Source organism: Xiphias gladius, chromosome 23 (assembly GCF_016859285.1).
Source record: "Xiphias gladius isolate SHS-SW01 ecotype Sanya breed wild chromosome 23, ASM1685928v1, whole genome shotgun sequence".
Lineage (NCBI taxonomy): Eukaryota > Metazoa > Chordata > Actinopteri > Istiophoriformes > Xiphiidae > Xiphias > Xiphias gladius.
The window spans coordinates 26,643,725-26,659,413 of NC_053422.1; the positions used below are offsets into that span (position 1 = coordinate 26,643,725).

General features: G+C 37.0%; 1 protein-coding gene across 5 annotated transcripts; it reads left to right on the forward strand.

Moving 5' to 3' along the window:
- The first annotated feature begins 4,414 nt into the window (after nucleotides 1-4,414).
- LOC120785466 lies at nucleotides 4,415-13,117 on the forward strand. Of its 5 annotated transcripts, XM_040120215.1 has the most exons (7): nucleotides 4,415-4,530; nucleotides 6,604-6,829; nucleotides 7,536-7,639; nucleotides 9,738-9,780; nucleotides 9,894-9,963; nucleotides 11,710-11,819; nucleotides 12,571-13,117. In XM_040120215.1, exons 2-7 carry the CDS (start codon nucleotides 6,763-6,765, stop codon nucleotides 12,792-12,794), a joined length of 618 nt encoding a protein of 205 aa, XP_039976149.1. In that variant the 5' UTR covers nucleotides 4,415-4,530; nucleotides 6,604-6,762; the 3' UTR covers nucleotides 12,795-13,117. The 5 variants fall into 5 exon arrangements, 3 of the variants coding, with proteins under 3 accessions (XP_039976149.1, XP_039976151.1, XP_039976150.1); XR_005706604.1 differs by lacking the exon at nucleotides 6,604-6,829 and having other exon boundaries at nucleotides 7,536-7,650; XM_040120217.1 differs by lacking the exon at nucleotides 11,710-11,819.
- Nucleotides 13,118-15,689: the final 2,572 nt, after the last annotated feature.

Below are 15,689 nucleotides of genomic sequence, written 5' to 3' on the forward strand. Positions count from 1 at the left end.
ATACATTATAGTATGTTATCAGAATGACATAAACAGCAAAAAAAAAGAAAATCAATAGGTCTAATAATAATGCAACTACTTCCGTTTCCATTATTATTACTACTATTATTACCTATAACAAAAAAAAAATAATATTCATTCTCAAAGTTAGGTATTACACCATACACACTTAATGAATACTATTAACATCTACTGATGTTAATATGCAGGTGCATTTGGAGCTGAAGAGAAGAGTCTCCCTTCATATTTAGTCAGCATATTGAGGTCATGCAGTCAAGCCACCTTCACCTCTAGTTGCAGCAATTTTACCCATTAGTTTGAATTTTTTTTTAAATATGTAATTTACTGACTTGACCAGTTTTAACTTTCTGTGATTTATGTTATTTATTTAAATTCTTATTTCAGCAGTGTGTCAAAGATCACAACCTCTGAATATCTGTGTTTAATCTGTATGTTTTGTGTGTATCATATTGAACTGATTGGTTTTAAAAAGGTGTTTCCTAATATTGAAGATATCTTTAACATATAATGCGACTCAATACCACTATCAGCGGTAGCCACATTGATAAATCAATACCTGCCTCATACAGTTTCAGGAAACAATAGCCTTTTGTACAGGAGGTATTAATTTCAAGGCTATTTTTTTCAGGGCTTGATATTTATTATTTCATTATAAATGGATATCATTTAAATATGATGTGAATATTTAAACCTATTTTTGTCGTCACCCAAGGTGAGCAAACATTGATAATGGTAAGGTATAATGGTAACTACAAATTTCCCCTGGTGAAATAGCCTACTGTTGTTTCTCAAAGAAACCTCACAACCATTCTGTATTTCTAGCAAATAGGCATTTTTATGCTCCCATGCCAGCGACAGCCATTGCCAGAGGCATCATTTCAGGTCCATCCGTCGATCCAATTCTCGTGAAGGGAATACCTCAGAATGGGTTTCATTACATCAGGAACAAATGTTCACTTAGACTCAAGGGTGAATTGATTAAAATTTGGTGGTCAAAGGTCAAAGGTGAAGGTCAATGTGACCTCACAAAACATATTATTTGTCATTACTCAAAGTCTTTATAACATATATAAGTCTGGACAAGACATGGATGTAAACAGCTACTATACTGGATGGTGGAGGCATACAACCGCAGGGCGGAAATTCCTAATTTCTGAAGATATTATAAATTTTGTACTTAAATGGGTGCCAATAATTTCAACCTGGACTGTACATGTAAATACCATTTGGCAGATGGTTCAATGTGACAAGTGAGGATAAACCATCAAATCAACCTAGGGTGTTTTAGTCACAGTCTTCATACATTTGAGCATTTAATGGTTCTTTGAAAGAAATAAATCAGCAGCAAAATGTCAGTTGAGAAGGATCTGGTTCTAATGATCAACTGAAAAATACTCTGCTGAATAATACCCTTGACTACTCTTTGGAGTTTAGAGAAAATTGTCCTCTGTCTGGGCAACAATATGAAAATAAAATTAAGACATAAAAAAATGGTGGTTATAGTGCTATTTTCTAGTGTGGTGATGTGTTAGTAATAGTCAATCACAACTGTATCTAATGTTACTGTACCGGAGTACAAAAAGCAAGGAAGCCCATCTCACTTAATGAGTTTCTGTCTATATGTTGGAATTACCAGCTGATAGGCTGAGTGAGCCAAGGTTTGGGCCTTATACTGTATGCCATGTGAGATGGTAGGTTGGGAGATGGGATACTTTGGTGGAACGGTTCAGGGGCCCTTTCCAAGAAATTAGTTTACTGATTTCGCTGACTAACTTTCCTTAGTCTGGATCCCCAAAATCTGAGTTTCTTGAGGAGGAACGCATTTAAAGGATCTAGTTTAATTTAGAGTATCTATGCACTTGAGATTGGTTCTCAGAAGTTCTCCAGAAAAATAACTTGTTATTTAGCCTTGAACTGCAGTATTGTGTAGAGGTTTTACACACCGCAGATGTCTAGATTATTAGCTATCACAGTAAGACTGATGTCTGCATCATGGAGTTAGCCTATAGCATAGTCTATCAATGCTTCTTCCTACTACACTGACAGACAATCTCTAATGTGTAAGTGTGAAACTAATGTTACTGTACGTTGAGCGTTGAGGCATGACAATTTGGGCTTCTATGTTATGGCTGCATTGGGAGTATATTTGATGGGGATAAATAATGATTTAATTATTAATAATGTATCATATATTAAGGAGGTACACACTTTAACATCTTTTTTGAGCTGTAAACTAAATGACATGAGTGCACTGTGATGAAACACATCAATGCTGGTGTTGACGTTGACATTTCTTTTGTAATAAAAATCAGCATTTCATGGGTTGAAAATGGCTCCAACACACTGTCTACTGTATTAAATCTTCCTGAACCTTGCAGGGCCAATGCTGACATAGAGTCAACCTTTTGGGGCTTATTTACATCATGAAATTTATGGAAAAAAAATAATGTTAACACCCTCTAATCAGAGGTGGGTGGCCTACTTCCCCCAGCACTATTCCTTGAGTGGGAGTCTGCGCCCAATCTTCAAATATATACTGATCGAGACTCATCATTCACCGGAGTTTACACTATTTTTTGCTAACCATCTACTTAGGCGCTGTGGTTCAGACTTGTGCTTCTGACAACTGTAGAAGCACCACCGGACTGCATGCTCTCCCTTCAGACCCTCATATGTCTCAGCAATGGTTGCAGATGGCAGCAGGTCCCTATGTACATTAGCAATAGGCATTTTTCAGGAGAGCACTGTTCTAACTACATGCTTGGCTCCAAGAGCTCTGGCTTCCATCATTACTGGGGTTGGAGACAACGGCTTAAATTGTCCTCCACCACACTAATGTCCAAGGGGAAAAGATCACTTAAAAAGAGCCATCGGGCATGTAGCTGCCTTGCGATTCTGTGTAGCTCTCCATTTTTCTCTGGCCTGGGGATGCCCCTGCCCCCCTCTCAGTCCAATCGCCCACTTTTTAGCATTTTTCAAAATTATGGTGTGGGTGGAGTTAGGCTCAGAGCTGGGGATGAAGTTACACTTTAATCTATGTTAGAATGCATTGTAGAGATAAAGCAGATCTGATCAGGTCAGGCCCACAGTTATGGTGGGGGAGAGTTGACAACAATTGACCCTTTGCTAAGCTCCTTTGTCGCTACCCACTCCTAGTCCATCAAGCTCTCGGAGCTAGCATGGTGACCACACTGTCACTAACTGAAGAAATATTATCCAATTTTTGTATAAACCAAAAAGCAATTTCAGAGAGAAGCAGACCAAAGGGTCTACAGTGTGTGTGTGAGGGATATATCCAGAATGTCAAACTGACTCAGCAGAAAAAACACGTTAAATAGCTCAAGAGAGAAGCTAAAGCCTACAGATCACAATATAAACTTGAATCACATCACCTAGTAATCGAGAGAGAAGACTATGAAATAAAGGAGCAACACTGTTCTTGTAAATCAGGTTAGGTCTTTATTCACTGTTGAAATCATTAAAAAGCAAAAGGGGCATGTGTATACATTCAATATACCTTCAGTAGCTAGTGTAGCATAGAAGTGCTAGTTAATGATTTATGTGCTGTACTCTGCTAATGTTAGCTCCACAGGTTTTTGCGTCCATCTGATCGGATTCACTTTGATGCGTATCAATGTTAGACACACTGTTTAACGATGACTAGCTCGAAATCCAGAAAACCAGCCTGAAAAGGACTAAAATCGAAAACGACGGCACCAGAGTCTATGGAGCACAGACACATGTCAGACCCCTGTCAAACCCTGGTCAGAGCTGGCTGATGCTACGCTATGATTGGCCAGTCTGGGTTCAAGGGGCGGGGCTTAAGAAAGGGTCAATTAACTATAAAGAGTACTATTTAGACCTGCTCTATATGAAAAGTGCCCTGAGATAACCCCTGTTAGGATTTGGCTCTATATAAATAAAATTGAGTTGAATTGAATTGAAGTAAGCACCCGCACCTGCAAACTTTCCTCAACACCTAATGCTGCATTCAAGGGACATGGGAATTACTGTTTTAACTGGCTGTATAAATTTTATTCTGAAATATAGAACTGCTGAACCCCCTAATGTTTTAGTAATTATTTAAAGATCGCACAAAAATTTTAGCTCCCTCTGAGTAATTCCAGACATCCTCTGACCTGGATGACTGAGATTCTTAATAATAATTTTGTAGTTTTTAATACCCAGTTTTCTTCACTATATTAAAGCACTTAGGAAATTCTCCCAAAAACTGTATTTGGGTTAATGATTTCATGTGAGAGTGATTAACTTCATTGATAGTATTTTTGTGAGGAAACTTTTTATAAAAACTTCCATCCAACATGAAGACCCACGTACAGTTCTGCACTTTCCCTGTGGGTCTGAATGCATCGTCACAAACATTCTTCAACGGGGCAAGCCACTAGAAAGACTACAAAGACTGCAGGAGCACCACCAGCAGTGTGCCCAGCGAGAAGAGGTGGAGGCCACAGTGAAGAACCAAGTAGAAAAAACTCTACATCTGATCCAGTTAAGACATTTTTGATTTTGGTTAAACTACATTTGGGTGTTTAAGGTTTTAAAAAAACACAGGACCTGAGGGCTATCTCCTTAGTGCAGCTGTTTAGCTAACCTTAGCATTAGCTTAATTGGTCAGATCAATGTAATGTCAAGTTAAAGTTAACTTTAACCTCCGAACAAAGCCAGCTAGTTTGTACTGAAGCACAGTTTCAAAAAAATAGAAATATTATCATGAAAACTGTAGACAGTTACTTCTGGCATTTATTATCTTTTCAGCTCCATTGTATTGGGCCCTGATTCAGGACATATATGTTGACGTTACATTATTTTTTTATAATGCTGTGAGAATCACAAATGAATTTGCATTTACGTACAAAACCCCAAAAGTGGATGGATAGATACCACCAGAGGTTATTGAAAAAAATAGAAATTTTAGTAACAGTTTAAATAACTCGGGAGGAGAGAGGCTGGGATGTACTTAAGGGGAAAAAAGTTCACCACTGTGAAGCTTGAAGTCCATAACAAAATAAGATCCCAATAATTAATAGCTTTTACATCATCCCAAATATGCCGCCTGTGTTTTGACAAAAAAAAAATGTATTAGTTCAGTTTATCATTTTCTAAACACTGAAAATCCTGTCCATGATGTTTATATAACGTATTGAACAATACATTTCATTTGAGTTATAAATTGTGACATCCTGTTGTCATATTTTACTTTAACTGAACAGGACAGAAAAATAGTTTTGACTTTCCAGAGTAAACAGATCAGACTTTTACTAACAGTAACAAAAATGTCCCAGCAGCTGTGGTCGAGCTCAGGACATAATCTGCAGACAGCCGCTATGTAACAAATGACTATAATATAGTTTATAAATTGTTAATCTGTGTATGAGAGCTCGCCTGTCTGAAGTGTAGAGAAGTACAGATTGTCATTTACTGTCAGATCCTGATTAATCCTATCTTTGTGTCAGGGATAATTAATAGTTATGAATAATAACTAGTTATGAATCAACTCAATATGAAGATGGTGATATGGATCCTGCTGTTTTGCTGTTTGATTGGTATAGGTATTTGATAAATTGTATGATAGTTATTGAAATTACTCACAAACTTAGTGATTATAATGAATGACTAGCTCATGTCAACCTGATCTTAAGAGTTTGAACAGTTTGAAATGAATGCACTCATGACTACATTCATACCCAACCTCAACCCTCTACTTTTTAATCTGACATCAAAAATAACATATGTCTCTCACTTGACTATGCACATTTCTGTCTAGCTCCTACATATGTTATAACTATGTTTTGTTATAAATGCCTTATCCGATGGTGTTAATAGTTAGTGATGGTTTTTAGCTGGACAGTTTTATGATCAGAGGTATTCCTAATATTGACTCCCTCATGTATTTAAGTAGAGCGGTCAAAAAAAACATTTAAAAACCCTTTTCTAATTGTTGTCCAGAACAACAGCACCATTAACTATGAGCTCCGTGATAACATATAATTGAATATGAGTTTATAAAAGAAAGGGCGATTACGTTAATTACGTAATGTGTTGCAGAAGGGAGGGGGCAGGAAGTAACCTACAGACAGCTGTCAGAAAATGCAGATGCAGAAGATTATTTACTTTGCAGTGTGTTATGGGTTTTTTTCTTAAAAACTGAGCTATGGAGACATGAGAAAGTGCGTCATAAAACAATGAGTGAGTCAGATGAGTCCAAGAAAACAAATGAAGAGTTCAAACTGCTTCATCTCTTCTTCCATACATAGGATAGTCATCGCAATGGTGCTCAAAAATTGTTAGCAGAATGGTAATAGATAGGGTGTCCCTTGAAGTGAAAAACTGACCCACTCAAATGTGAATTTGGTGATATACCGCTAGAGAAATATGGGTGCAATTGATCAAAAGATGGTCATGTCAGTCAAAAGATGAAGGTGTTCGGTAGACTTGCTGCCAAGTCCCTTGACTGCAAAGTGAAGACACTACAAGATGTTTCTTTAGCAGTGGCAGAAGTCACCAAGTCTCACCAAGTCACCAAGTCTAGGTACAATACACAATCTCGTGCTTTAAAATTAGGTATCTCACTGAAGGCAGCATGTGACGTTGCGATTGGGAAACATATAAAGGCTGAAGCAGAGTGGGGAGCTTCTTCCTCTAAGGGTCACACCATCCAAGAACAAACTTAGAAGAGGACAGATGGAATAAAAGATGTAATGAAGCTCCATAAAGTGTTTGATGTCCACGGAGGAGGAGACAGAAGAGAAACTCTTGGAAGGATCTAACTCAGCAAACAAGAATCTCAGTGAGTGCCTTCTTCCACAAATCATTCTTTTCAACCGAAGACGTTAAGTTGAGGTAGCAAAAAAAAAAAAACAGAGCCACAGAAGAACCAAATGAGGATATTATGCAGTGCCTCTCAAAACTGGATTCAGGTTGTTGATCAGCACCAAGAGGGGTCAAAAAGTGCCTGTGCTTCGTATGAAGGAGATAACTAATTCGCTTGATTTTCTCATTAAAAAAAAGGGGTGAGGACAATGACATTTTGGACAGCAATGAGTATATTTTTGCAAAACAGAATTCAGAATCCCCTCTTTCGAGGTACAGACTGTTTGAGCAAGTATGTAGCTGCAAGTGGAGTGAGGAGGCCTGAAACACTCACGTCAACCCAGCTGAGGAAACATGTGGCTAAACTGAGTCAGATAACGATACTAAAAGAAAATTAATTGGATCAACATGCTAAATTTATGGGACCTGATATTCGTATTCAGCTAACAGAGAACACACTCCAAATTGCAAAAATAAGCAAGCTGGTTGTGGCAATAGAACTTGGAACCAGTCAACAAAGGGAAAACTTTGATGGGATTGATTTAGGCTTAGAAATTGAGTTTAAAATAGATATCCTGTTTATAATGAAGTCACGGTGACACAATGCGTTGTTCCTTGTTCTACTTGCAATATGTGAATGTTGATTTAACATCAACAAAATGTTGTGTTTTCTATCAAAACAGTTGCTTTGTCTGCAAAAGTGGGAGCTGCACAAAAGTCACAAGTCAGTCAAAGTGATGCCAAAGTCTTCAGGAGAAGTCTTTCAAGCAAGCTCAAGATTTGGATGGTATGAACTAGGTGTTTGCACTATTGGTTTTTTTTATTAATAATCTCAGAGAAAAAGGACTGCCTTGCCCTTTTTAGTTCCAAGTAATAGATGTGAAGTCTCTTTACAGATGTCCTAATGAACCTGGAGTTTGGTTTTTCACCACCTGCATTCTGCCTGTCTACAGTCTCTTTTTTGAGCCTTTACCAATGTGGCATTACTCCATGGTGCTTTTTTCTTACCAAGACAACTTTGATCTTCATGGGGTCAATGATATCAATAACATTCATAGCTTTTAGAACTGAAACTGTCTCCGAGATCATTGACAGGAACTGAAGGCCGAGCTGGTGTGGATGTAAAAGCCTAGGTGAATAATGTACAGGTGTTTTCATTGATATAGCGCTTTCTGATTACCTCTGTTTTGATTATGCTGGTGTCAGCAGAGATGTTAATTTTAAAGAACACACAGTAATGATCAGAAAGGGCAACATCAGACACCACAGCCTCAGAAATGTGTAGACCCTGGAAATAATTAGGTCTAAATTATTTCCTTTGTTATGTGTTGAGTTTGTTACATGTTGGGAAAGTCCAAAGTTATCCAGGATGTACAAAAGTTCTTTAGAATCCTGGACATTTCCGGGATTATAGATATGAATATTAAAATTACCCACTATAGCAACAAAGTTAAAATCAACACACACGGCAGACAGTAGTTTAGGAAAGTCATGAAAAATTCTTGAATGTAAAGTACAAAAGTATGAACTGAAAAAAAAGACTCAAGTACTGAGTAACTATAATTAAATTAATTGATCAACACTGTTGCTGACATTATTTTAGCCAGGGGTCCTCCTCAGTAAAGGAATGAACATACAGTATACCTGTATCTATGACCAGTTGGTGATCAAATGTTACATCATCATCTCCTGAATAGATAATCTACTACATATTCATGAGGACAATATTCCCATTCTCTCTCTCTCTCTGTGTGTGATCACATAATTCCTATGTGAATATTACATCATTATTTTACTCTATGAAGACATTTTTAATTACAATCTTTGCTTGTTGCCTATATTATATTGTGTTTGGATAAATAAATCAGAAAATCAAATATGCATGGATTATGGCTGTTAGGTCATAAAGTAAATATAGACTCTCAACATGTTACAGTGTCAAACATAAATCATTCTAGTTCCCATTACAGAAACCCACAGATCAGGTGTAAGGTCTCCAGTCACAATAAGACAGTATGCAGTGTCCTATCTTCACTTTTACCTGAGGAAGACCATTTGTGGTTGAAACCTTATATCATTCATGTCCATTTAAAATAAAAGTAGTTTCATGCATAATTTGCTCTCTACTCTTCTGACTGTCTTCATCAGGCTACATGGACGACATCAGTTAATGCAGTTGTAAAGGCACACACCTTTAGCTTTAGTATTTATAATTATCATATTGCACAAGTAGTGGTACAGCATGATATACTGGGTGTATATAGTATTAAATTTATTTGAATTGTGCTGTGAACAGAGTCATGATGGGACAAGGCTGCAGCAGGATAACAGGGCGCGAGCGATGAGAAGACCGGCCTCTTAATAGAATGTACATGAATGCATAAAATAATAAATTAAAGTAGTGAGTAAAATTAACCATTTTTCTCTAAAAGTCTACTAATGTAAGAGTAAAAAACATGCTGCATTAAAACTACAACAGTGTCACACTTCAATAATATTGTCTCTTGCTACTTTTCTTCTATTGAAGGGTCCTCTAAAGGAAACAGGTCAGAGAGGACTTGTAAGCCAGCTCAAGATTCAGATTGTATGAACATAACTTGAGGTTTCATTTCAGATGTTTTACAGTATCTGTCAGCATGGTTAATTTCACTTAATGCTATGGTAGCATGTTCTTTTGTTGAAGGCTCACATGAGCCCAAAAGGACAGAGAAAACAGGTATACTCCTTTTGTTTTCTCTTCCTCTTGTTTCCTTCTGCTCCTGTGTAGTAACTGTCTTTTACTGTCCAATCATGTTCATTAGCCTCAATACTTGCATTGTTTAAGTAGCTTAAAACTTTATAATACTCCAATAATATTGTCTTTTGTTGCTTATTTTCTCTTAAAGGCTCCTCCAAAGGAAAGAAGGGTTTTTGCTCAAGATTCAGATGGTATGTACATAACATGAGGTTCACTGCATCGTGATATGGTATATTAGTGTAGCCGTCATTATGATTTTTGTAGTTATTGCTACCTTAACATACATGTCCTTTTGTTGTGGAAGCACCAGATATTTTCAGTCAAAGGACATCAACTGCTGGCCCCTCAGATGAGCCCAAAAGGACAGGAAAAAGGTCAACTTCTGTCTTTTTATTTTTGTGTACTTCTGCTCCTGTGTGGTAGCAGTCCTGTGGTGTTCAATCATGTTCTTTGTTCATTGCCTGTCCGGTTACTAAAGGTATAAAAACCACATCATTAATTTTATTGTGTCATATTTACCTATTGTGTCTCCAGTACCTTAGTAAAACAGGATGTTAAACTGTACATTTCACCCCTCAAATCTTGAGTAATGTCATTGCGTGTTAGAAAAGGAGAATGGAGTTATATGCAAAAAAAAAAAAAAAAAACAGTTAAGACAGAGCGATTTTTGAGATGCAGCTAGTCTGGCTATTTCTAGTCTTTATCCTAAACTAAGTTTATAGCAACCTGCTTCAGCTCTACTTAACTGCAGACATGAGACTGGTGTTAGCTTTCTCATTTAACTCAGGGAAGGAAAGCTAACATATATATTTGCCAAAATGTTGAACTGTTTATTTATAGAAATATCCAGTATTCCAAATTAAATGCTAATACTGGATAAGGGGAGGAGAGGTTAAGGGAGTTCAAATACTGGTGATGGCAGTGGTTAAACAGCAAGGATACCTTGCATAGCGTTGAGCTAGATTTTTGCAGATCGAGTGTCAAATGTTTAAGTGGAATGCTCAACGTTTAAGACAGATCTTCCTCAGAAGCTAGTATTACTCCCATTAGCAGAAATAACCTCTTGTAGGCGTTTTGCATATCTGTCCATCAGCCTCTGTCATCGGTTTGATGAAATTTTCGACCACTCTTCCATGCAAAATTCCTTGCTTAGTCCCTGAAGCAGCGAAGACACCCCAAACCATAAAATTTCTACCTCCATACTTCACAGTTGGCATGAGGTTCTTCCCCTTAATAGCTGTCTTTGGCATGCGGCAAATATATCTGCTGTTATTGTGGCCAAACAACCCTCTTTGATTCATCTGTCCAGAGCACACACAAAAGGCCTGGTCTTTGCCTATATGTTCACTGACAAACTTTAGTCTGCCTCTATTGTTCCTTTTTGACGGCAAAGGCTTTTTCCTGACAGCCTCCCATGCAGGTTGAACTTTGTGCAATCTCTTTTTGATCGTAGATGCATGTACTTTGACACTAACAGCTGCAAGAGTTACCTGCAGAACCTGTGATAAAATATTTGGGTTCTTGGAGATTTCCTTTTGCATCAAACGTTCAATCTGGCTGAATTTTCTGGGGCAGCCAGTCCCAGACAAATTGGCAGTCATTTGAAATCTACGCCACTTGTAGGTGATTTTCCTTATAGTGGAATGATTTATTTCAAATAATTTGGAGATCTTTTTAAATCCCTTTCCAGAGTCATAGGCATCCACATCCTTTTTTTCTGAAGGCATTTTTAGAGTTCCTTAAATCTTGGCATGATTTTACCACACACTTCAATAGCAAAGAGAACAACAGAGCCTAGATGTCAGAGGATTGAATAAGACAGGTTCCACCTGTCATTCCCTAAGGAGGTTCTAATCATTGGAACCTAATCTGGAAACCCTGATTCTAATTTTATTGATTTGAAGGTGTGATAAATGTAGGGGTGACTGCTCTGTTTTATTTATTTAAACTAGGAAAATGACTACAAAATTTCAATTTTATATATCATTTGTGTATATCACCTTTATTAATAGGCACTGTTTCAAAGAAGATCAAGTATTTGCTTGTTAAAATATGTTGAAAAAGTGTACAATCTTTTACTTACTTACTTCTTTATTACTGTATGTAACGCATGATTACAGAACCCCATCCATGCCTTCCTGGACTGCTGCAAAGTTTATCTTGTGGTTAGTGGTCATGCAGACTTGCCCTCGAGCCGGACACTGGCCTAAGAACTGGAATTGGTTCCAAGGTGCTGCTCTATTGCTGCCTAGTCCTCTTAAGTTGGGATGGGTGAAATACAAATAATTAGAGTAATGCTACTTCCTTGGTTACACTGTTATCCCTTATAGTTTGTATTTAGTTTTACATCTTATTTTTTATATTTACATTTTATATTGTAAAAAAATAGTAATTTGATGCTTACACTGATATTAAATGGAAATGGTATAGAAGAAGGACACTTTCTTATGTGAACACAGTCATTAATCTTTGAAAATAATGTATAAAGCATAGACTAATAACAGATAGATTGGGCAATAAGACAATATAAAAAATAAAAATTTGGAACCTGGTCAGATTGTTCTATGCTGTATTATCCTAGTGCAAGCAATATTGAAACACAGCTGCATTTATCCCTTGGCAGTATTGGATTTACAAGATTTTTGCATCAATGGTGAAGTATGGTCATTCTTCAGATATTATATTGAGTAGATTGGCCAAAAGCGGACGTTTTCAATGTGGTTATTTGGTATGTAAATGGTTTCTTAACTAAATATAAAACTACCATGATAGAAAATTCTGTATACGGAAGTAGTGTTAGCATATTTTCCAGCTTTGAAAACCTAGGCAGCATATTTCACAACACATCACGAAACAGGAAAGATCACCAGATACATTTAATAAACTCATAGTTTCCCGTTGTCCACAAAAAGTAGAAATAAACCACCGATACATTACGACTGCATGATTTATCAGTAATGAGGATGTCATTTCTCTTGCAGGTACAGATAGTCAGTTTCTCAACCCAAAAGCATTCCATCTCAGGCCCTGGAGTTCAGCTGAAGAAGCAGCAGAATGGGGAAACTGGGCCAGTACGTCACTCCTGGTAAAGAACTGTGCCTCAAGGCACTTCAAACAGAACCTTTTGGAAAGATGTAAAGAACCAAGTCTACATTTCCATCACAACTCAAAAAAGGAAACCGTTGTAGTTCATTTTCATATATAAAAGCAGCTGGATCTGTAAGTTGAGAATGTTATGAGCTCAGTTCTCTGAGATTGCAACAATGTCATTATGTCAGTACCAAGTGTAAGGTGAAGTTTTAATGTCAGAATGGCAGCTCAACATATAATTATAGATGGAATATCTTAATTCTTAGTAGCTGCAAGCAGAAGAATGTTCTAAGATCTACGTTACTTAAATAAAGTAATTCCAGTATTATCTCTCATGTTAAGTCTTTTGTTGAGTCTTATGACATTTCTATGACATTAGTAAATACTGGCATGGATTCCAAGCAATATACAGAAAAATCTTAAATGTATTTACAACAAATGGGGTTCACAGGGTGGTCAAGCTCGTATGTTAATAGTAATGTTGTAATTAATGTTAATTTTTTTTATCCAGAAAAAGAAACATATTTGGACTTGGTCAAAAATTCATTGAATGTTAATGGAATTAGATGTTAAAGTGACATGTGGAAGACTGAATTAGTTTTCAAGCAAAGTAGATTAAAACTAATGCCCTCAAATTGAAATACATAAGTGCAGAAGCCCCAAAGTTGCACTTGGATACAGTTAGTACAGTAATCATGTAATAATAATGTACTTCCCACTTTAAAATATGAATGTCAAAATGAGCTGCAACAGTTTGTAGATGTAGAGAAAATTAATCAGCAACTATTTCGATATTGATATTGAAATTAATAATGTTTTTGTCATTTTTTAGCATAATAAATTGATGCTTCTTTTTTTGACATGATAGTAAACTGAAAGGCTTTGGACTGTTGGTCAGACAAAATAAGAAAGACATTTGATGATGTCACTTTCAGATAGTTTTTTGTAGCTTTACTGGCATTGCTTGATGTATCTATAAAAGAAAATAGTATGTTCACAGAACAATTTAGCAAATCAATCTTTTTGGTCCATTTAAGTTTTAATATATTTACATTTTAATATTAACTGCAAATATGTCAACTGACAGAAGTGAACTTAAAACTCAAGAAATAAAATGCCAAGAGCCCCTTTTAACAAAGCTGTATAATGCTGAGTTTGCTTTGGTTAAGTGGAATCTTGGAAATGAGCTCACAAGTATAGCAGTAAAATATTTGTTTTACTTAGTTTTTTGACATTTGAAGTGAAATTCTGAGTCTCCACTCCCACCAAGTGATAGGTTAGTTTTTTTTGCATCATTCCAGCTACAGTGGAAGTGGCGGCCCTCACAAAGACCTCAGAGGCCTTCACGAAGTAATAAAGACATGTATGTCTGTGTGTGTGTGTGTGTGTGTGTGTGTGTTTGTGCTTTCTTAGAACTGTGTGAAACTGGATTACACTGTCAGCATCAATCAGACAATAACCCTTCTTCCTGCCTGCAGATGCTGTATGCAACGACATTTGTCCACATTGGTTCATGTATGGCTGTGAAGTTTGTGTGTGTGTGTGTGTGTGTGTGTGTGTGTGTGTGTGTGTGTGTGTGTGTGTGTGTGTGTGTGTGTGTGTGAGTGTGTGTACTTGTACATCTATCTTTGTGAGGACCAGTTTGAGTTATAGACCTTACAGAAATCAAGGACATTTTTGGCTGGTCCTCACACCTTCAAAGGGCTGTTTGAGAGTTAAGACTTGGTTTTAGGGTTCAGGTTAGAATCAGGTTTAGGTTAGTGTTAGGTTAGGGTTGGGGTAAGGCTTTTAGTTGTGATGGTTAAGGTTAGGGTTAGGGGCCAGGGAATGCATTATGTCAACGAGTATCCTCACATCTAATGTAAGACAAAGTATGCATGTGTGTGTGTGTGTGTGTGTGTGTGTGTGTGTGTGTGTGTGTGTGTGTGTGTGTGTGTGTGTGTCTGTGTTCCTCATGTCAGTGGTGAATGCCAGTAATAGCCCATGGCCTGCTCTCTGTTCACTGACATTTGACAAAGTTGAACCAGAGGAGTGACGACTGATAGAAAGAGGCAAAAGATGGAAACAGTTGTCAGTTTTTCCCTTAAAGGTTTTCAGTAACCTTGATAGTTTGTCTACGTCTGCTGTGGAAGTTAATTAGCAAAGAAGCACATAACAAGACAGCACATGAAAATTTAGTAAGACTCTCTACATCACAAAGAAAAAAGTAGCAAAGCATGTTAATTAACCTAATACATTTCTTTATTCTTTGGCCTCTTCAAATTTTCAAAAATGATGGTTATGAGAAAACCAAACTAATTATATAAAATGCCAACCTCTTTCCAAAAAATGATTTATAACCCTCATGAATATACGTACATACAAATGTTACTGATATTTAAACTGATCTTGAAACCACAAAAATGACCCCTTCAACACTGGTTAATCTGTCATTTCTGTTCCACAATTCACAGAACTTTCGCTCAGATTATTTAAAGTGTGGTTCTGTCACCCAAGACAAGACTTTCAGCAGTGCTGTTCACAACATCAGTCTGGAGAAATACTTTATAATGAAGAGTAAACAGCGCAATGTTGCTGCAATAAAAGACAAAAAACAATTTTCAAGAATAATTATCTTTTGAAATGTATCCATTGTAACATTTTACGGAACAACTCAAAAAACATCATTAAACCCACAGCTAGTATGGTCTATTAGATAACTGTAAACAGCTAGCAAATTAACTTGGTAGTGGTAGTGCTAGTTCAACTGCCCCGTCAGTAATCCGACCCTCGGCTTGCAGGTTGTAGCAGTCCAATAAGACACGTCTCCCGTTCACTACCTGTCCAGCACCAAACACCAGACGGGCAATGTTAGCAACTGGCTGGTGAACATAGAGGAATATTTAGCAGCTGAAGAGCCAGATCTTTTTAGGAGTTAGAAAAGAACACACATTTTCCTGTATATACAACAGATAATGGCTATACTTACCAGTCCAAATCATGGAGCATATAGCGTACAGTCTCCACAGCA